Below are 23,002 nucleotides of genomic sequence, written 5' to 3' on the forward strand. Positions count from 1 at the left end.
GTAGATTCATTGTCACACAGACCTGCTCAAACAGAGGAGGCTGTTGATCAGCTCTGATAACAGTCAACTACCTCCTGTCCAGAATCCCAATTGCTCAAAATCTGACTTGAGAGCTTGTAAACAAGACAGAGGTGCATGAAGTTTTGGCATCTGGTTGGAACAAGTTCTAGCTGAAGGTCAGCAATAGGCCGAATGAAGAACAGCTTGACTGGTCAGTGGAGCCTGCTTTGTGGCAGCGCCAAGTAGGAGGCGGAGAGGTTATGTTTTTGCCAACGCTGGTTCACTTTGTTGTTTGTCGACTGCATAACTGGAAAAATTGCCGATGGATTTTCATGAATTGGTTAGAAATGGGCTGCGTGAATAGTTGAACAGAATATTTTTGTGGTTAAGAGACTGTGCTGTCACTCAAGCAGCACAACTGTGATTCCTTTTGCCGTGAGCCAACACAATTCTTGAATCTTGAATTAGTGCCAGTTGCTTAATGATTTCATTGCATCCTGTGTTTTGATGAGTCATGTGAAATGAGCAGATCGTAAGAAGGGAGAAACGGAATCATTTTGAAAGCCAACACCCCAGACTGACACCAACCCAGTGAGCTGTCTGGTTTCCTTTGAAACTCTTTGAAGCTCATTGGTGAATGATGATTTCAGCAGATAACAGTGTTCACTTCTTCCAATTGTTTTCCCCCAAAGAGGTGCGAACAAGCTTTTTCTTATTCTCCACGTGGTGATGACTTGTTTGGATCACTGCAGTCTTTAAGCATCTTTGACCCTGCTTTTCTTCTCCTGCTGGGTGTCGAAGGCCAGCTGAGGTCACAGAAGACTTTTCGCATGCCAGTAAATGGTTTTTCTAGTCAGGCTTAAAATCTCTCCTCATGGCAATTTTGTGATAATGAAGTTTCTAACACAATAATTCACTAGTAGATTACAATCATTGGTAGTGCAGATGAGTGGTTTACAACCTTTTTCAAGCAATGGCGCACCACCAAAGGAACCTTGGCCAAAGAGCAATTGTGCTTAGTCGAAAGTCCAAAAGAAAATCCCTTTAATTTGTGAACAATTGTAGCTACTGACCCTTGGCTATTTTGACATGTTATGTGCAGAAACAAATAGCAGAAAATGTGTTTGTTTTAAAAATGTTTCCAGAGAAGGGTGAGCAATATGGCAAAAATACGTCATGATTTATTTATTTATTTTAGAGGACTGATTTTATCACAATGTCTTTTGCATGCTTTTATTCTAGTTTGGTGAATTTCCAGAGTAATCTTTAACATTCTTTGCCTCATCTTGCTTTATAACAACAATGATTCTTTCTCTCTTCACATATTGGAGCAAATGTATCAATATTTGTCAATAAAGTTTTGAAGGAAGACGTCACATTAGCCGGTAGCTCTGTAAGCTCTGTGGTGCAGACAATCTTTGGTGTTGCGGGTATGCCAAAGAACCATCCATCATTCTCTCGTGAAGGTGTGTGGTCACGTTAGAGGCGCATCAGGTTTTAAAACAACTTCAAGTAGGTAATGACTTCAACTGGTGTGCCACAGCACACCAAAACACTGATCTACATAGTCACTGCAGCACAGAGAATTTTGTCCCAGATAAAGAATTGAGTTTGAAAAGTTGCAGTGCAGTTGTGCCGTCAGTCTTGTTTGCAGTGAGTTTGCGAGTGGTGATCACTTGCATCTTTCATTGAGAGATCGTCGCCTGGGGCCTTATTCATTCAGCTCTTCTTGGGGAAGAAAGAGCTGAGCTAAGGGACAAATCTCTCCATTCACCAGTCCATCAACATTCTGACACTCATCTATTGTCATTAGCCTTGGGTAGTGTTTGAGACAGGAAGAGAGTCTCCATCTCAGAGAGACCCGGAGTGGAACGTCAGCTCCTCCACAACTAGTGACGCCAGTTGAAGTTGATCAGGCATCTTTTTAAGAGGGGTCCTGGATGGTGTTGCCTGCAAGTTTAATCGTGAACACAATGATGTTCAGACTTGTCTCTCTGATGATCAGATGGATAGCTAGATCACCCAGTCCTCAGTGCGGACTTATAGAGATGGATGGTTAAGAGTATGAATGAGATTTTGAGAGGAGTTATCCAGGATGGACAGGATCTTGTCCAGGGTTGTTCTCTAAATTACAGTTATTCAAAGAATCCAGCTGTGTACCCACCACAGACGATGGCTCCAGCCATGCTGCCTCTCTTTTCCTTTTGCTGCCTCCCCTAGCACACCACAGCATAGAACCTCAGCAGCAGTTTCTTACAGTTGTTAAAGGACCCCAGCTTCATAACAAATTATGTGAATGGTGTGTTGGATGTTGTGTCATCCAACTGTAGTCCCAGGTACTTGTAAATCCTGACTACCTCCACCTCCTCTCTGTCAATGGAGACAGGCGTCAGGTGAAGTCCACAATCATCTCTTTTGTTTTGGAGGTGCTCAACTGCAGGTGAGCCAGCCAACAAAGTCCTCCACCAGCTCTCCATACTCGCCTTCCAGTCCATCCTTGATGCATCCTACTATCCCTGTGTCATCTGCGTGCTCCTCTATGTGGCAGAGCTCAGACTCATACTGGAAGTCTGATGTGTAGATCGTGAACAGGACAGCGGAGAGAACTCTGCTCTGCACTGCTCTGGTCCTGCTGACCACAGTGTCAGATGCGAAGCCGCCCAGTCTGACCACAGTATTGTGGTCTGTCTGAGAGGTAGTCCACGATCCAGGAGATCAGATGCGAGTCGGCGCTCGTGTTGTGGAGCTTGTCACTCAGAAGACCAAGTTGATAATGTTTTTCATTACCTAGTTTGTTTGTTTTTCAAATTGCCTTTTGGAAGAAAAAAACATCTCCAAGTTGCCCTGACTTGACTCTCTGTTTAGATATAGACGAATAAATATTTATCTTCAATCATGTTTTTCCAGTTCCAAAGTTCGATCTGATGCGTCTGCAGCAGCCAAGTCTTGTTGTGTAACTACATCGATTCTCTTGGAGAAGGGAAGAAAAACCAAACTCTGTAAAACTCCTCTTCCTCCTACTCCATCTCCTTCCTCATCCTCCTCAGCAGACACATCAAAAGTTGAATGTTGTTGTTATGGTAACACGGTGTTTCGTGTCTCACCTGAACGACAGTTTGGGATGTAAATGGGTTTCATAACGGCACTTGTTGAAGAAACGGCCTTGGAGCTGAAGAAGCCAAGCGACTGACTGAAGATTGGAATGGATCACTCGGTTTCCATTTCTTTGGCTCTCTCATGCCTCTCTGTGGAGAATGACCTAACCCTTTGTCCTGTAAACACACTGGCTCAAAACTCAATCTCTGTGTTTGACTGACCTTGGGATCTTCCTTCGTAAGCTCCTTTTGCATACTTATTTTGCAAGTCTTAACAGTTTCACTTTGTTACACACTTGGGGCAACTGCCAGGGTGAGGACAGGCTCTGTCTGCCCCACAGACAGGTGAACACGAGACAGGTGCTCAAGCCAGTACGAGGAACTCCCTATGCAAAAATATCATCGTTGGGTAGGTGCATTACTGTGATAATCAACTGTGATATGTCTGTTGTGACAAATGTACATGCCCAAACTTCAGATCTCTGTTTGCTTGCAACTTTTTCTGTGGCACAGTGGTCAGTGCCTCTCCAGCAGGGTTATAAACACATTTTACCCTGCGCTAATTTCAAACACCAAACTAAATAACAAGGCCATTTAGTTTGCATTTTAAAAAACAATCAACAATCCAAAAAGTTCCAAGTAACGCTTTGTCTGAGTCTCGCCTCATCCCTGTCCCAGCTCCAGCCCACAACAGGACATCAAACCCTGGAGTGTGCGCTCCAGCCTCGGAGGTGTGGAGAGCCAGCACCTCCCCTGTGACACTCTACCACGGTCCAGTGTGGAGACAGGAAAGGTTTTACATCTCAATATGAAGAAAAAACACTCAGTAAATGTAGCTAACGGGACACGCCTGCATACAGAGGCTGCCTGTGTGCCTTTAAAAGGTCTGTGTGTGTGTGTGTGTGTGTGTGTGTGTGTGTGTGTGTGTGTGTGTGTGTGTGTGTGTGTGTGTGTGTGTGTGTGTGTGTGTGTGTGTGTGTGTGTGTGTGTGTGTGTGTGTGTGTGTGTGTGTGTGTGTGTGTGTGTGTGTGTGTGTGTGTGTGTGTGTGCGCGTGCGCACATCAACATGCTAAACTAATTTGTAAAGTAATAAGACAATGTAGAACCTTGAAACAAACCGTGTTAGACATGACCTTGATACAACTTGGATGCAATAAAAAGAAAATAATGACAAAAACGAGTGGAGTATTAAGTATCTTAGACATAAAAAAAAAAGAAAAAACAGAACGGATGGTAAAAAAGGAAGAAACACAGAGATCTGAAAATATGCTGCAGAAGATCCTGTGTGTTTCTGTGTTGCCAAATCTCTCACTGGAGTCTTGTTAGCATGGAGGAATCAGGAACACGTGGAAAACCCCAGTCAGGTCCGTGTTCGTCCATAATTGGCCAGTGAGCAGTAACGAGAGCAGAGAGATGTCAATAAGCGCGTTGACACCTTTGCCCTTCCTCCCCTGAGGAGACCGCCTCACTCTGGCACCCGCTCATTATTTTAACCAAGTGGAAGTGTTCTGGTAACTATTTTGGAGCTCATGACCGATCTGGGCGCCAGTGGTGGAGCATGTAGAACGACTCGCTGTCCACTCAGCTGTGCAGCGCTTTAATAGAGAAGCAGACTCTGAATGTCACTTCCTAATGGCACAGTAGGCACAAGTATTTTTTCTATCTCAAGCTGGAATTCAGTAGGATCAGATCAGAGTTTGTCTTGGATGTGAGCGGACATAAGCATCAAACGTTGACATGAAAAACGGACGCGCTCGACTTGAAGACAATGTGGCAGTTTTAAAATTTATATTAAACACTTTTTATATTGTTTTTCTTTGTCAGTCTCATGGTGAAGTCAGTACTGCAGACTTGTTAGTCTCTGCCTTCTGATATAAGCTGTGCCACTGCAGCGCGTCCTCACTTCTATGCCGTGTGTCACTGAGACTAAACAAGGGTGGCTGGGTTGATTTCCAAAGCTGGGAGGCTCCCTGATGTCAAGGTGTGTGCTGGTGGAGGAAGGGTTGGAGAGAAGGGCTGCTGGTGTTCTGGACACTCTTGGAAAATGGTGTCAGAAGTGGTCTCTTGGGATGCGCAACTGCTATTTGTTGTTAATCAAGGACCCCACTGAATAATTAATTCCATGTTTGAGTGGTCCCATAACAAGGGGGGGAGCAGGAGAAGCTGGAGTGGTGCTGTGAGTGGACACTGGATTGAGCAAGGGATCGCGACTCAATGAGATGGAGAAATGGAGCCCACTAAACTGGCTGCTCTTTCTCTTCCAGACGGACATATTTTCATCTCTTTTGATGAATGTTGGCTGTTGATTCATCTTTTCTTCAGTGTTGCAGTTTGCAAGTTCCAAAACTTGTCCATCAATATTTAGTGGCCTCACACATCAACTCATCTTTTTGACCTTCGAGTCTTGAAAGTAATGTCATAGTCGTAGCCCAGGAGTGTGAGTGGAGGAAGGAAAGCGTCTTGATGTTGTGTCACCGCCTGCAGCGGTTTGTTTTCTGTGACTTCCACAGAGGAACAGACACCCTCTTGATTGTGTGTGTGCAGTAATATTTAATGGTGTTTGTAACATTTGAGTCAATGTTGACTCTCAGAGCTGTGGGGCGAAGAGTCACCTGCATTGAGGCAGGTTGTCTTTGTGTTCGTCGGCGACGTGTGTGTGAGGTGACACCCACTTGACCGAGGTGATGGTCTCCACAGGGGCTTGGATTACTATCACGGGAGTGTTCAGCACTGCCGCCACATTTTTCTCTGGTGATAGTGATTTATCTTTATTTTACCGTCTGTCCAATTCCAATTTCTGCTTTTGGCTTTTATTATAATCTCATCTTAAGTTAATTTAAATGGTTTTTAATGTCATTAACCAGCCCAGGTTTTAGGTTAGCACATCATTAAGTTATGTATTGTCTTACACTGGCCCAAATTGTGTTTGATCTTTACATTTCTTTATTTTATTTTAACTGCTATTTTCATTGACCATGTCTAGTAATAGTTTCAGGTAACAGTTCTTGGTTACTAATTGTGACTTGAGTGGCAAAAAAGTGTGAGATTTTTCTGTAACTGTGAATTGTCTGTCTCTCTCTGACACTAGGTGAAGTCGCTCACCTTGTTTGTGACCCACTACCCTCCACTGTGTGAGCTGCAGCAAGTCTTTCCTGGTCATGTGACCAACTACCACATGGCTTTCCTTCTCAACGAGCCCAGCTGCGATGCAGAGGGTTAGTAAGTGTATGTAGATAAGTTGCAGCCTAACAACTGCCTGACCTCCACAACATGCACTTGTCTATGCATGCGTCTGTCTGGTGTCCACAGGTGTACAACCGGAGTTCATCACATTCCTCTACCAGCTGACTGAAGGAGCGGCGGCTCGCAGTTACGGCCTGAACGTGGCTCGACTGGCCGACATCCCAGAGTCAGTCCTTCGCACAGCTGCGCTCAAGTCCCACGAGCTGGAGAGCGCGGTGAACTCCAGGAGGTACGTTGAAGAAAGCTGCTGAATATAAACACTCTTCCACACACTTCCCTTTCCCTGGTCATTTCTCTCACCTCTGACTGAGGAACTCACTGGGGGTTCCAGGCCAGAGTCATCTCAGTTTCGCTTTTAACCACCTTCTGAATCATCTGAATGTCGACCAAAGAACAGGGAGGCCCGGAAAGTGAACCTTGTCCCAGAAGATAGCCACACTGAAGGAGTGTTTTCACTTGAGATAACATCATGGTGGTGTGGACAATGGTGTTAAGTGATTATTTCTACACCAAAACCACCAGAAATTCAACAACGAGGTTTGTGAAATAACTCCCCCAAAAAAGGGTGTGTCCATTTGCCCTTAGTTGTGGTTCCTCCTTGGTCAGAGTGTGAAGTCGAGTGTGAGCCAAGCACCTGGAGCTTTCAGTTGTGTTCCATTTGCTTGAGATTGACACCTACACGACTAGAGACTTGGACTTGGAGCTGCTGCCTTTCCACTGAACAGACCATAAAACAAACATATTGACTTCTGGACTCCAGAATTATCCTCACATATATTCAACTGATTGTTTTACTGCCGACATGTGGCACCTTTTCTGTCTGTCTCTGTACATTTCCTGTCCCCCCTACAGACGGTCCACTGGGAGTTGAGCGCTGCTTAGATTCTTACCGAGTAATCCTCACCATATTAAATATCTGACATGGACACACACACAGAGCCACAAACACACTGCTCTAATCCTCCTTATATGAAATATTTGTGTTGGACTTTATATGAAGCCAAACTGAGCACACAAGATCACACGTTTGAGGAGTGGAGCTCCAGGTTATAGAGACGCTACCGTGTAACGCCGTTGTCAAAACTTGCATCTTCTTAGCAACGTCTTGTTGTCTTTTCTCTCCAGGGACAGGAAGAAAATGCTCTCTGAAATTTGGAAGGTGTCCGACAGATCGTCTCTGGTCAAGTGGCTGCAGATGAACTCTTGACTGTGAAGCCTCACTGATGATGATGTTTACCTTCTCAGGAACTGCTCAAAGTAAATCATGATGTTAGAATCTTTTTTTTCATATATTTATTTATTAGTTTTTTTCACAATTACAAATGACAAACAAAGACAAAAAAAATAAACCACCAATACATATTTAAACCCCCCACCCTCAACACCAACTTACTCTCAGTGCACAAAATCTACTTTCAGTGTACAAAATGCAGTCACATACAGTCAGGATCACAGCAAAGAAAACAACGGTTTCTCTTGCAGAAATTGCATAAAAGGCGTCCAGATATCATAGAAGTCATGCACTTTCCTTTTTGATAAATAGGTCAGTTTTTCGAAAGCCAGCTTGCTGGACATTTCCCTGATCCATTGACCAACTGTAGGAGCTGAAACATTTTTCCAATTCAATGCAACAACATGTTTGGCCTGTAGCAAACAGAAAACTATCAACCTTTTCTTATGTGCATTAATAGAAAGATTTATAGGAAACTTGTGTAGAATAGCCAATTGAGGGTCCAAAGGAATCTTTATTTTTGTTATTTTTGAGATCAAGTCCATTATGTGCTTCCAGAATTTTAGTATTTCTTCACACTCCCACATACAGTGGAACAAGCTTCCCTTCTCCTTGTTACATTTAACACAGACATCTGGTATATTTGGATTAAAATGGTGCAACTTTGCCGGTGTAATATAAATTCTATGAAGCCATTTGTATTGCAGTAGTAAACGACCAGTTTTACACAGATTCTGAACAGTGAGGTTTTCAATTGAGGAAAGTGCAGGTTCCAAACATGAGCCACTGGTGGTCACAACATAATTTCTCAACTGCAGATATTTGTAAAAATGTTTTCTAGGAATGTGATATTCATCCACTAATTGTTCAAATGACATCAAAATACCCTCATGGTATAAATTTCCAACCATACTTAAACCATTAATTGCCCACCTTCTAAATCCCATATCAGCTTTGCCTGGTTTGAAATCATCATTACTGCAGAGCGTTGTAAAGCGTGAAATCTGTAATTCTTCATTTAAGAAGACATGTGACTGGTGCCATACTAAAATAGTATTTCTAAGAAAAGGATTCAAAGTGTTTTTAATAAGCATGCGAAAATGTGCAGAATAAAGATATGATTTTAGAGGGAGCTTTACTGAATGCTTTTCGATATTTACCCAAGTTGGGGCATCAGAATCCACGAAATAATTGGTAGCAGCATTAAGTTGAGCTGCCCAGTAATAAAGCTTCAAATAGGGAAGACCAAGTCCACCTCGATCATATGGTAAATACAGAAGATGTAGATGGATCCGTGGTCGTTTGGTGTTCCAAATGAAATTATTGAATTGCTTCCTTAGCATAGAAAATAAATTATCTGGAGGAGGGAGAGGAATTGACTGGAAAATGTACAAAAACTTTGGCAGAATTGACATTTTTATAATGTTTACACGACCAATCATTGAGATAGGCATGCTATTCCATCTTTCAAATGAGTTCGATATTCCTTGTGTTACAGGATCATAATTCAGGGAGACAATGTCATCTATGTTTGGAGAAATTTTAATACCCAAATAGGTAAAACCATCAGGACTAAGACCTTCTCTCTTCGTCATTTAAGAGTAGGAGAGAGCTCTTCTGTTTATTTATTTTGTATCCTGAAAATTCACCAAATGCCTTTAAAAGGTTTGTTAGCGATTGTAGTGAGTTGTTTGTTTGTTAAAAATACAATAACATCATCTGCAAAGAGAGACAATTTGTGTTCAATTTGACCTATCTTTATTCCAGCTATTTCAGGCCTTTGACGTATTGCTATGGCTAGTGGCTCTATTGCAGACAAAAGTGATAATGGACACCCCTGTCTTGTTGATGTGGAGAGAGTGAAGGGGCCTGATCTTTGATAATTAGTAGATATTATTGCAGTTGGATCTGTGTATAGCAATCTCAGCCATTTGAGATACTTGTCTCCAAAACCAAATCTCATGAGAACCTCAAAAAGATAACGCCATTCTATCCTATCAAACGCTTTTTCAGCATCTAAGGACAGGACGGCGTGGTCAGCAGCATTCTTTCTGGCGTGTAGTATATTTAACAGTCTACGTGTATTATGATCTGCTTGTCTTCCCTGTACGAACCCATTCTGATCTGGCATAATTATTTTGGGAATGTGAGATTCAATTCTTCTGGCCAATACTTTACACAGTATCTTGGTGTCACAAGACAGAAGAGAAATGGGCCGATAGGAGGCGTTTTGCCTGGTTTTAACAACATGGAGATTATAGCTGATCTCATTGAGGGTGGGAGAATTCCCATATCATAAGATTCATTAAACACTTCAAGAAGATGCGGTAACAGTTTTACGGAAAATGTCTTGTAAAATTCTATTGGCAGGCCATCGGATCCCGGCGTCTTGCCAGTACTCATGTGGTTAAGTGCTGCTGTAAGTTCTTCCACTGTTAGTTTTGACTTATTTTAACCTCAGTATCTAGTTTCGGAATAGCAAGATTATCTAAAAAGTGTGTTTGGTTTTCTGTATTTACAGGATACTCTGATTTATAGATATTCTCGTTGTATGTTTTAAATGCCTGATGAATCTCAACTGGATCTACAAGAGTGTCCCCATTATTTTGTATTATTTTATTAATAGACCGATCAGATTGTGCCTTCTTTATTCTGCAGGCCAAAGGTTTGCCAGCCCGTTCCCCCTGATCATAGTATGATTGCTTCAACCATAAAAGGCTAGTTGCAATTTTATTTGTAGTAAACTCATTGTATTGTCCTTTCAAGATAAGTAATTGTTGTACTTTTTGATTATTAGTATTGTGGTAGAGTTCCGTTTCTAGCTTTTTCATTTGATTTTCGAGATCACTCAGCTGATTAAAGTATATTTTCGATTTATGTTTTGAAAAGCTTATAATTTCACCCCTAATATAAGCCTTAAATGCTTCCCATCTCACTGAAGCACTTGTTTGATTTGGATTTGTAGAAAAACATTCACTTATTTTGTCTTCTAAAAAACATATGAAGTCTGGATGGTGAAGCCAGTTAGTCTGGAATCGAAAGTGGGGTGTAGGTGAAGGTATTGGAAGTAAATTAATTGTAAGTGATATCGGGGCGTGATCTGAAAGTAATATACTGTCATACCAGCACTTTTTAACTTGGGACACCAAATTACAAGATATTAAGAAATAATCTATCCTGGAATATGTATTATAAGTTGACAGGCATGAGAAGTCTGTTTCTTTGGGATGTATATATCTCCAGGCCTCCAATAGATTTAAATCACTCATATATTTTTAAAATATTTTTTCTTGTCTTGTTTTTTGATGTGTCTTATCATTGCCTGTTGAACGATCCATCACTGGGTCTAACACACAGTTAAAGTCACCTCCTATAATAATATATCCATTACAAGATGATAATGTGAGGAATAGATTTTGGTAAAAAGAAGGCTCATCTGCATTTGGTGCATACACAGATACAAAGTTTATTGGAATATGAGTTATTTTGTCCGCTAATTATAATGAATCTGCCCGATGGATCAGCATGTCTGTTGCTAACTTCAAATGGAATTGATCTGTGAAATAGTGCCATCACACCCCTTGAATGAGACTTGAAATTAGCTGAAAATAATTGCCCAGGCCACCTATTTTCAATTCTACTCATGTTGCTCCTCACCAAATGGGTCTCTTGAAGAAACACGACATTGGATTTCATTTGTTGGATGCGTCCCAATACTTGTTTTAGCTTTACCATATTGTTCAGACCCCTGACATTCCAACTAGATACTTTCATATCTAACAAGTTAGACATGTGAGCTCACTATAATATATTTTCAAGCAATATGAAACTTTTGAAACGTTTTCTTTCCCATCTTTTGTTGAACCTAGAATGAAAGATTTTGAAACTTCAACAGAAAACAAGTCAACAAAAAAACTAAAAACCCACTGAGCGTAAAACAAATCCCCCACCGTCTACCACAGTGCAACTTGACAGCAGTGCTGCCGAGCACCGTAAGAGCGAGAGACTGGAACCCATCCAACACACCTGCTGCATCCCCACAGTGATGGACAGTTTGTATCGTCTCCTCGTGTCCGCAACTAATCCTGGCACAACTCCGCTGCTGATCCTCCCCACTCCCTGAGAGCACCACCTACCCGGCGTGGAGATAGCATGGTGCTAACTGCTGATCTGGAGTGCAGACACTGGCACAGTTGTTTAGGGTCTCTGGATGCAAAGGTATCACTGCTCATGTTGAATCCACATAATCCACACAATAATGAGACAAAAAACAAAACAGATAAAGACCAGAAAGAGAAAGAGATTCCAAAATGGCTGCCACTTGTGCAGGCGCCGTTCAAAGATTAAGTACTTGAATTCACCCAATCATGAGTCCACACTACTGGACTAGTTTAGGCGTGTATATAAACAAGAGCCGTGTCACTCTGAAAATGTGTTCTGTACTTAACAACCATTTTCTTGTTTGTTGTTCTGGTTTCTAGCACCTCAAGGAATTCAGCGGAATATCTTTTGAGTGGTTTTGACTGAACAAAGAAACGAAAATAGCAACAACATTCACCCAGCCAACTCACTCTGGGTCGTGTTTGTGAATAGCTATGAGTAATAAGCAGAATAGAAAGGTGTTAGCCTGAAAAAGTAATCTGATTACTCCCTTAAAAAGTAACAGATTACCTAAAATGAACCGGAAATAAAGGACTACCTTATCTTTTCTATCTAATCTTACCTACAACAGTTTACAAGTTACTTAGTGACATTCAGTAGACATTCCCTTTGCCTAACATAGAGTAAAAGCGATTCACTTCTGTTGTCCACCAGGAGGCAGTGCCTCCACTTGCTGGTGATTGTTGGTTCTATGCTGGTGACACTGGGTTCTCAGTGTTCCGCTGTGCTTGCTCCAGAGCTAGGCGTATTTGCGTTGTGAGAGAAAGCAGAACAGCCTTTTAATCCCACTTCCTCCTCCGCCAGACATCACAGAAATAATTGGAAAATTGTGGATGTTTTAATTTGCCATAAATGTCGTTCTATGTGGGCTGCAAAATAATTCAAAAAATGGCTTTTTGTATGACTTGTCCCTTATGGATAAAGGTGTCATCTGTAGTGGATACAGATCTAATAGGAGGACTTTACAGCAAGAAAACACACATCTCTCACTGGAGCTGCTTGGTGGAGGTTTGCACTTTCTTAGTTCTTTTTTGTTCTTTTTTTTTTTTTTTTACATAATTGAAGACCACTCTTGCACCTCAAACATTTTTTCAGCTAAGAAATACAATTCTGCATTTGAATGAGTCTCATCCTGTCTTGTTAAGCAGGCGAGGACATCTTCCTTCTATGAATGGACAGCTTTGTGCCACTAACTTTGAAGTGAGAGTAGTTCTATACAGTACCTCCTTACTACACAGGCCTCAGGTGGGAACACCTGTCTCATCCCTAAAACGTTTCAAAAGTGCTGCTTTATTTCTCCCACTGCTGTGCAAGTACCCACTCATCGTTCTTGATGACCACCCTCCACAAGATTACTTGAATAGCTAGTGGTGCTTTAACATATTATTATTGCTAATGGATTAGATTATCGTAAGTATTTATTCTTGTGTGTAGCTTTGGAGGAAATGAAGCTTTTTAATGTAATTTTTTTCAATTTTTTTTTTCTTTTTATCTTTGAATGAGCGGTGAGGGCTACAGATTTGGCTGATGTGCAGTGCCTGCGACTCTGTTCCGGTTGCTGCATTTCAATTTTGGAACTTGAAATCACCAGATATGAGCTATTCTTGAAGGATATTTGGTACCAGGCTACATGAGTGGTGCTGGTAAGTGATGGACAGCAAGTTTCTGCAATGTTTATATGGACCATTCGAGGCTCAGTTTGAGGACAGCCTGTTGAAACCAGACTGTTGGTTCTGTGAACAAGAAGAGGGAAATGCATTCTTACCTGAGCAGCGGACATCCAACCAAGAAACAACTGAGGAGTGCTCAACATAAAAGTGTCTAAAAAGCCAGGCACCCTGAGCCATGACTGACCTTATTTGGATTTACATTCAGCATTTTGAAAGACTCACTAACAATTGTCGTCTTGTATCCTAGCAACAAGTGCATTCCATCTGAATGAGTAGTGATAAGCGTGTGAAATTCTTGTTGCTAAGACTATATAGTGAAGTGGAACAGCGGTATTTACTAACCTAATAGTTCTCACCACTTCTAGTCAGCAAAGCAGCAGAGCAGACGGGTGGTATGCAAGACAAACCTGAGATGGTCAGGTTTGTCATGCATAGTAATTCATATTCATTGCAGTTGTTGTTTTACATCAGCTGGAATCTTCCCCCAAACCTTTGCAGTGACGTGGATGGTTCTCGTCCCATGACCCAAACTGATCATACTTACTTGTTTCCCAGAACCACTCCGAGTCATCCGACCCGTGTCTGCCTTCCCAAGGGCTCAGACGGGTCAGGCTGGTACTAGTGAGAATTCACTTCCTGGACTTCAAGATCCAGCGCTATCATCACACAGCAGACCTGATCTCTTGGTTGCTGATCTCTGACCACCAGTGTGTGTGAAACACTCGGCCATCGGCTCGGTGTTCTGATTGTAACTCACTGGTGTTTACACTGATGGTCCATGACCAATAACATCAAGCATGCAGATGATGCGTACATTTTATTTCTTTGCTCAAATTTAGCTGTTTTCCTCATCAATTTCACTCTCACTAGCAAAACACCTCCTCTGCTCTGTGCAGCTTCTCCTTTTGTTGAAAGTCAGGTTCCATCACCAGTCAGGAAGAGAAGATGAGTTCAGGAGATGTTGCTGGAAATTCAATAACTCAACAATCTAAATTAAAATTCTTTTTTATATTCACACTCTGAGAGGGGTAAAAAGTGTCCTGTAAGTTTGAGGGCGCTGAAAAGTAACTATAAATGAGAGGCAGTTGTTACAAAAACTGAGGGTTAAAAGCAAATGAATTAGGATTTTCATTTCAATCTATGCAAGAGCACCGGACGAGAAAAGTGAAGAAGCTGACAAGAGCGGGGAAGAATAGGGTCTGTCCACTCCCGACAAGAACGATCTATTGGAGCTGCTTTTGGATGTTCTGCGCATGAAAAACGAGGCTGAGTTGGCTGATATTGCATTTTCTGCTTCACTATAATTGGACTGTTTTTATCAGCGCTGCTGTTGTTTCATGTCTTACATCGGAGCGCTGGTCCCCAAAGAAGAAAGCCTTGTGAACAACGTGGTGTCTCAATCCTTTAAAACTTCCTAGATTGAGGAGGAATTGTCAATCCTTTCAGCCAAAGATGGAAAAGAAAAAGTATAATCAACTTTGGGCTTCGATTCCTTCGAGGTCACTGCTCAAGACTTTTGGAAATACTGCAGAAATATGTTGAGAGAGTCTGGGATAGTCTGGTTTGACGTACTTTGGGGTTATTAATGTTCAACTGAGACGTCTGGTTACGTTTCAGCGCGTCTGGAGTTGCGCTGCCTCCATCACCGCATCTGACCCTGAGGAAATCTACAGCATCCACTTTCGCTCTCCTCCCTGACACCAAATTTTACGCTCCGCCTCTAATTCCGCCAACAACAGCGCGCATCAGCGCTCCGAGAGAGAGAGAGTCAAAGCCGATTAGAGTTTATCTGCTCCGTGATTCTGTCACAGTTTGTCCACTTGAAGGATCATCCCTCCTCAGTCGGACTCTCCTCCCACTCTTTGTGTTGTTGCTGAGTGCATCATGGATTGATTTGAGCTTTTTAGGACTCACCTAAACAATGAGTTGCTCTGCAGACGCGCTTCCGCAAGCAGAGCAACTTTCCGCTGCGCCACCGCGCCGCTGAGCTGCGGTGGTGGAAACTTTACGCGCAGCCTCCTCCAGTGAACCATGGACCACCGCTGAGAGACCGCCTTCAGACGGCAGTTCCGATCTGTTCAGACCTTCCCGTCCTCTCCCCACAGTCCGAATCATGCAGAAGAGCGTCCGCTACAACGAAGGACACGCGTTGTTTCTGTCGGCGGTGGCGCGTAAAGAGGGAACCAAGCGCGGCTACCTGAGCAAGAAGACGGCGGAGAACAGCCGCTGGCACGACAAGTTCTTCGCTCTATACCAGAACGTTCTCTTCTACTTTGAGAATGAGCAAAGCGCGCGACCTGCCGGGATATACCTGTTGGAAGGATGCACCTGTGAGCGCGCACCGGCGCCAAAGCTCTCCACCACCGGGAAGGAGGCGCTGGAGAAACAGGTGAGACGCCAGAGGATGGAGAGGCGCTGCTGGCGGTTACTGTCAAGATCATCCCCTGTGTTAGAACTCTCCTCCTGGCTCTGAAGTTTTGGGCCACTCTTTAATAACCAACTGTGTCGGTTTCCACGTCATTTACTGTTGACTTCGTCTAATTTAATAATCATTTAGGGTGGAAAAAGAGGGGAAATAATGGCGCATTACAATTAAACACTGAAGCTCGTAGTGACGTCAGGGTCTTGCCAACCAACCTGCTTGTATCGCCGTTTCTTCCAAGCTGGAGAATGAAAGCCCCTCCCCACCGGCTGTCTTGCAGTGGAAATGATGGACCAGACATCAACAGTTCCAAGGTCTTCTTATGCGTTGAATCAGACATGTCAGTGACGTGTATTTGGGCAACACGTGGGGGACAGTCCAGATCTCCTCACACTAGATGTTTTAGCAGCTCTTCAATGGCCACCAGCGATTACACTAGGTGTGTCTGAGTTAGCCGTTCAAATGGCTCCTAAGCTGCTCTACCCTGTGTCTCTCATGAGTGCCTTATCTCAGAGTGTCCTCCTAGAAAGTGCCAGTCAGTGATCATTTTAGATGTGAAAGATGCAGCCTTCTGGTTCAGCTTCTTGTTTTTTTTGATGCAGCAGAGCAATGGTGAACACGACTGTTGGTGAACATTAAAATACAAAACCTTAAATGTTTCATGAAGAGCTTCTTCCTTCTGGTGCATAATCTGTATTTCTTTTACGAGGCAATATCTGCGGGCGACAGCTAATGAAACGTTGCTCGTGAATTAACTTGAAGATAGTGGAACAGTATCAAACAATAATTTCAGGAATTTCAGGATCCAACAAGCACCAGCTAGTTTAAAAATGGAAGTAGATTCTTCTTCCCTTATTCAAATTTCATTCATGATTGCAGTTCTTTGCCTCAACCTGCCAGGTGCCTTTGAGCAACCTGTCGCGTGTGAACCAGTCGCTCACTCCTGCTGCAAATGTGATGAGGATGTTTAGTTACCACCTGCATGCTAATGAGGCAACAGGTTTCTGTGCACCACCACTTTGGCTGTGCAAAGAAACTTGTGTTTGTCTTCACGCTGAGTACAGCAGGGGAAGATTTAGTGAGTTTAACGTCTCGCTCTATAGAGAGAGCTGAGCCAGAGGGCTTCTTAAATGTTGGGAAAACCTCATTCTAATTTTTATTAACCCTTTAGGCAAGTTTTTGTTTTCAATTGAATTTGGTATCACTATTTAAACGGTTGTCTCCTTTTTTAATGGATAGCAATGGAGCACACTGAAAATGTGAAATGACCTAAAGTTCGGGATGCAGGTAAATTCACTCATGTAATATGTATATTATGACATCACCAGGCGGTGAACTTTACAGATGTTTATCTGATCCACTGCTGATACTCTTTCACATTTCTCAAGCCGCAAAGTTGGAACAGACGGAAATCCACTCAGAATAAAAGAGCAAATAAAAAAAGAATAAAATCGAAATTTTGTTGAAATTTTGAGTATGATATTGTTATTTAAGAATAAGTAAATGCTCAGATTTCCTGCTCTGCTTTTATTAAATGATAAATGTTTGTAAACTACATGATTGTCTGCAGTTAGGAATTTTCATATTAGAATCAAGGATGTGAGGCCCAGGTTAGATGCCACGAGAGTCAATCACATGTCATGCAGGAGAGATGTGTCCCCATTGGAGCAGAGATGTAAACGTGTGATTCAAGTGAGTTAGTTTTCACATTGTTGCCATCTCAATTCACATAATAACCTGATCAACGCGTGTGTGGGTCAACCAACACATCTTCACTCCCATGGCGTTATATATTGAGGTTGGGAAAATGGACTTTTGTGTCCTATACTGACACCAAAGGCAGCCTTCCACATTGCATGTTGACGCATAGGTGTTTGTAAAAATGTTTACTATGTGTAGTGTTCCCACTTTGATCTTAAGCTCTCTTCATTGAATTATATTGGATGTCAGTTGCTATTTATAAGCCTATACTTGGCACTCTTCCTTACAGGAAGTTACTATGACTGAAACGCCCGGTTGTTTGAGGGGCTTTAAATAGCAATTGGCATATTGTTTTGTGTAGAAAAAGGAGCACCTACAGCATCTTTCTACTAGGTGTTGCCTTGCGCACAGTCTCAGGATATGCCACGAAACACAGACATGTTCCTCTGAAAACCTCATGCATTAACGTTGCAACTAGAACGGCACCCTTCGGCGTCTGCATAGGACGCAAAAGTCCACTTTCCCAACGTCAATATATTGCACCAGTGTGAGGATGAGCTGGGTGACCACACTCACCGCGCTGCACATCGGTGAAATGATTGTTGGTTGGGTGCTGATTTTAGGAGCGAAGCGTGATCTCAGGAAGAAGCCAAAGTGAGAGAGAGAGACAAGTGAGCCCAGACCAGAGACAGATTCTAGAAATGCAGAAAACATTAAGACTGAGCAACGTTCATGTCGAAAACAATGGTGAAGGAAGGACGGCAGGACGCTGGGCTGAAGGTTCTGTCCTGACCAATCACAGCAGAGTGGGCGTGGTCAGGGTGAACAAGATTTCACGTGCTGATGTGTTCAATAGGGCTCCAATATCATCTTAAAAGACACTCGCATCCCAAAGGTTGGTCCTCTTTAGTCACTGCCAAACCTCACTTTGCAACCTTAACTGTCCATATTTCTCCCATTCAAACGGGACTATCAAGAGTGATATTGTCTTGATTTAGACGTATCATAATGGGTTTAGTCGAGCGTGAATATGGGTAAGAGGGTACATCACAAACACACTTGTAAACTGCTGTTTTATCACAAGTGCACTAATGAAAAGTGCATAGCACACATGGTAGATTTGAAATATTAAGGCGAAACTGTTTTCCAATAAGTGGTTGTTTTGAGCCATGCAGTGGCGGACCTACATTGAATTACTCCCCGGGTGAGACACCCTCCAGAGGGATGGTTTTATTGCCCATTTCTTATTATAACATAACTCTCCACAAACAATTCAAGCTGTCAACTTAGAGCTTCAGGCTAAACACTAGTGATAAAGCCCCAGAAACTATCAAGGTGTATCATGGAAAGTATGGCGTGGACAGGCTCTCCTGCGGTCTGAAATCCAGACTCATCAATGACCATCTTCCTCTGACTATAATAATGTTGCTACCGGACGGACCTTGTTGCTAGGAGACAATTCAATTATGCTCTGCAGATGTATTTGATTGAGGGAGGTGAGAGGAGACATGGACGTCTGTGGCCTCTTATTCCACGCTGTCTTCATGAAAGCACTTAGATGGAGAATAAATCATCCAATTTTTTTTGAAATACTGACACACTCGGCAGCTGCTGAGACAGCTGGAGCTGATGGGATTTAACAGGCATTTGTGTGAGTTGGTCACACTTGTTGGAACATATCGATACACATGTATCGTGCAAAGAGAGCTTCACTAAGTGCTCCATTAAAAAAACTCACATCTTTGGTTTATTACCTGGAAAAGAAAAAAAAAACGAATGTAATTCAATTCATAAAAACAGGCCGCAATCATGTCACAGATGGTTAAAATGCTACTGTATACTATACTATACTATACTATACTACACTACACTACACTATACCCTACTATGCTATGCTATAAGTCGGATTGGACGTAAGTCAATGCCGTAACTGTCATACGTGTTGCCGGGCTGCTACAGGCTGCGGTGCCAGACATTGAAAAATAAGCATCTGCTGACTGTGGTTGTAAGTATGGGTGCATGCAAGTCGCGCAGGTCGTAAGTCAGATGTTACTTGTACTGCGCTATGCTATGCTATGCTATGCTATGCTACTGTATAGTATAATGTATCGTATGCTATGCTACAATGACCGGAACTTGAACCATACCACTACAATGTACTACAATGTACTGCTGTATAGATTACTGTAACTGTACTCTGCTATACCGTAATTTGCTGTACTATACTCTACTGTGCTGAACAATATTATAAACGCAACATGTACAATTCTCAAAGGTGTTTATAAATTCTTCTTCTTCAACATCCACTTTGGAGACCACTGCACGGCCACAGAAATGGTCCCAGTGCTTGTTGAGGTGCCTGGAGGACACGTGTGGTTGACCTTCAGATTTGTTCAAGATAACGACACACAGCCCTCCTAGAGAACAAAGACAAAACAAACCTTTGAAGATGAGTCTGACCATTAAAGAATAATCGTTCAGGGCACAACGCAAAACAAACGAGAGCAATATGACATGTTGCTGGTTATGATTCTGTTCAGCATACAGTGTACTCTACTACTGTATACTGAGCTGTGCTACGCAAACTACTGTGTGGGCGAGTGATAAGTTTGAACATCACAATGTCAGTATCTCAAAGAGCAAAGTCAGATTGTATTTGTTCTGATTGTTCCGCCGATCTATTGGCTCCTGTCAGATGATCCCGTAGATAAGATATCCATCAAACAGCAAGCAGCCACCAGGGAGCCCTGAAGATCTCCACAGCACAGTACAGCTGAGTCAGTGGTGCTAACAGAACAGCTGATGATTCACATACATGCTGTGAGATATTCCATACTGATTACCAAACGTGTGTTCGCCCCACTGTGCAGCTGCAGAGTACAAAGGGCCTCCGTTCATTCAGAGAAATCCACTTCACTCTCGCACACTTGCACATGCCGGCCTCTTATGAAAGCATGTATGGACATACGCGACATATGCGAACATAAAGCCATCAACCAGGTCCGTCCAAGTTTCGCCTGGTCCCAAGCCCCTTCACACTCCGTGGCTCAGGTTTCTTCTTGAAGCCTCAGGAGTGAGTCCAGGCTGGAGAGTCTGCCTGCATGGATGTTGCCGAGCTCATCAATCATGGCGTCGTCTTTGCTGGTGTCTATTTAAAAACGGACTGTATCGCTGCAGCTGTGATCCTTAATTAGAGTAATCTCCCATCTGCCCTCAGCTGAAAAAAAAATAGACACGTAGAGGACCAAATCTTGGATTTCATCCTGGTGTGTGTGTGTGGGTTTGACTGTCTGGGTGCTGTGCAGCCCACCGTTGCACACCCCTGCAGTGAGCTCACTCACCCCTCTCAGCCCCCACATATCTCTCCTGTCTGCGCAATGCTTTCTCAAATAATCCAGAGGGCATTCACACTGGACTCAATGGTGTCCGCAGTGACAGAAGAGGTGCTGTCTCATTGTGAACATGCTACAAAAAGGACAGGCACATATTGTGTCCAATTGTCCTTCCCAATGACAAAGACATGGGGCGTTTAGAGCGGCACAGCAAAACAGCAGCTCTCTCCTTTATCAATGGCTTCTTATTTGAACACATGTCGGGCAAAGGTTCCTGGGAACGTCAAAACTGGAGGACACATTTGAACTTTGTCAATTGAAGGAGGAAAACAATGCATGAAAATGCTCCTGTCTCTTATTGCCACCATGAGTTGTCGTCTAAAGCGAGGGTGTCCAAACCAGTGCTCAAAGGGCCAGAATAGTGCAGGTTTCTGTTCCAGTTGACACCTCGCCCACACCACCCCGGCTCATTGAGGACCCCCCTGGTTCAACGTAAGGTCGACAAAGCAAACAAGTATAGCTTCCCAACTTCACGATTTCATAGTTGTTGGCAAGTATTGCACCGACTGGTTAGTGCTACACACGTGTGCGGCGCAGAACTCACCGGGGATGCTCGGCGAGCGACTCTCCGGTCTTGTCCCTCAGATGTCTTCATAGGTTACTTACATAGGTTCTCCATCAGAAGCTTGCTCTGGTCATCTCTACTTGATCAAGACTTGAGCGGGATGCTCATGAAAACTGAAAACCTGAAGGAGCGGAACAGGTGAAGACTTAGGCAGATGGGTTTGCTCCCTATTTCATTCGCTCTGCTTCTTAGCTACACTCCCCACACTTTGTTAGCCTAAATATTGAAGATGTTTAGGAGCTAAAAGTTGAGACACATCTCTTTAGACCATAGGATTATCTGAGAGGGAATTTTACTGCATAAAAGAAAAGGTCATTGGGTGTTTCCCATTCCTGGTTTGGAAGTGGCATTCATCGTTATCTGCGTAGCCTGCTTTAGCCACCACGATCCAAAAGAGGATCCATGAAAGAAGAGATGGCTAAAAGCGAGTTAAACATATTGAAAGTGTCTGGAGAGATAGTTGCTCCCCGGCGAGTGCAACATGTTTACTCCCCTCTGTCCTCCAACAGAACCCCAGCCACAAGCTGAGAGCAAATTTATGACTCCACAGCTCTGATGTTGCCTCCCTCGCACCCACTGCAGGAGCAGATCTATCTGCCTTTAAAGTCAATCGACTCAACTGAACAACTTTCATCAAGCGCATTAATGGTGTCATTGATCTGTCCCAGCTGTGTCGAAAGGTGCTGGCCCTTTCATTGTACTCGAACCCAGCAGGTATGAGATCCATATTTCCTCCAGCGCTGAAGGAGGTTAACTGTTTGCAGTGTTGACTTGAGTGACAAAAGCTCCCGGGGCCTGTAGCCTCCAACGTCTGAAGTGCTGTTATTGTTATTGCCCTGCGTCTTCCCATCTATTATACATGAGCCACATGAGGGCCACTGTCTCACAGGTCTACCGGCACTGGGGCGGCTGAACATAACCATGATATATCTGGTTTATGTCTCATGCAGTTTAGGCAGTACCAGTAAGTTAACAGGATTTAGCAGCGGTTTGCCGTCTAAAGAGTCCAATATTTCACAGCAGTGTTGAAACATTTGCCCGACATGAACCGCCGTCCTGCCCATCCTTCAACAAACACCGAATCCTCAGTGATGACAGGCTCTGCCAGTATGTGGCTCTATGCAAATGTTCCATAGGAGGGAGTGGAAGGGAATTATAGAAGTGTACTGAAATATTAAATTCACATTTGACCCATCCCAGTTCATGTTGATGATGATACATTGATTTGTGCTGTTCAATTATGTGAATAAAACATGTTTGATAAAGTTTTCAACGGTTGATGATCTCATAAAGGAACATCCAATAGAGAGTAATATTTAATAACTATCCAAACAAAAGGCTCCAAAGACAAATATCTTTTATGACTTATTTCCTGAACATCAAACCATATTGGGTGCTGAAATATTGAATTTTTTTCAAAGCTCAAAGTATCCATTATTAAACTCAATGAGTGATGCTTTTCGAATCTTCTGCCGTACGTTACTTGACTGCTAGATGTTTTTATATGTTTGATATTCACACT

At 42.9% G+C, this 23,002-nt stretch overlaps 2 protein-coding genes across 7 annotated transcripts in view; both read left to right on the forward strand.

The window, feature by feature from the left end:
- msh3 (mutS homolog 3 (E. coli)) overlaps nucleotides 1-11,313 on the forward strand; it is a 37,283-nt gene extending 25,970 nt beyond the window's left edge. For all 3 annotated transcript variants that reach the window (XM_053871319.1, XM_053871320.1, XM_053871321.1), the window contains 3 exons: nucleotides 6,184-6,310; nucleotides 6,405-6,567; nucleotides 7,464-11,313. In XM_053871319.1, coding sequence (XP_053727294.1) covers nucleotides 6,184-6,310; nucleotides 6,405-6,567; nucleotides 7,464-7,545 — 372 coding nt within the window. In that variant the 3' untranslated portion in view covers nucleotides 7,546-11,313. The remainder of the gene's footprint in view (nucleotides 1-6,183; nucleotides 6,311-6,404; nucleotides 6,568-7,463) is intronic.
- A 3,854-nt stretch (nucleotides 11,314-15,167) lies between these two features.
- The window catches only part of rasgrf2b (Ras protein-specific guanine nucleotide-releasing factor 2b), a 38,085-nt gene continuing 30,250 nt past the window's right edge, over nucleotides 15,168-23,002 (forward strand). For all 4 annotated transcript variants that reach the window (XM_053870526.1, XM_053870529.1, XM_053870527.1 and 1 more), the window contains exon 1: nucleotides 15,168-15,789. In XM_053870526.1, coding sequence (XP_053726501.1) covers nucleotides 15,514-15,789 — 276 coding nt within the window. In that variant the 5' untranslated portion in view covers nucleotides 15,168-15,513. The remainder of the gene's footprint in view (nucleotides 15,790-23,002) is intronic.

This window comes from Synchiropus splendidus, chromosome 7, assembly GCF_027744825.2.
Source record: "Synchiropus splendidus isolate RoL2022-P1 chromosome 7, RoL_Sspl_1.0, whole genome shotgun sequence".
NCBI lineage: Eukaryota > Metazoa > Chordata > Actinopteri > Syngnathiformes > Callionymidae > Synchiropus > Synchiropus splendidus.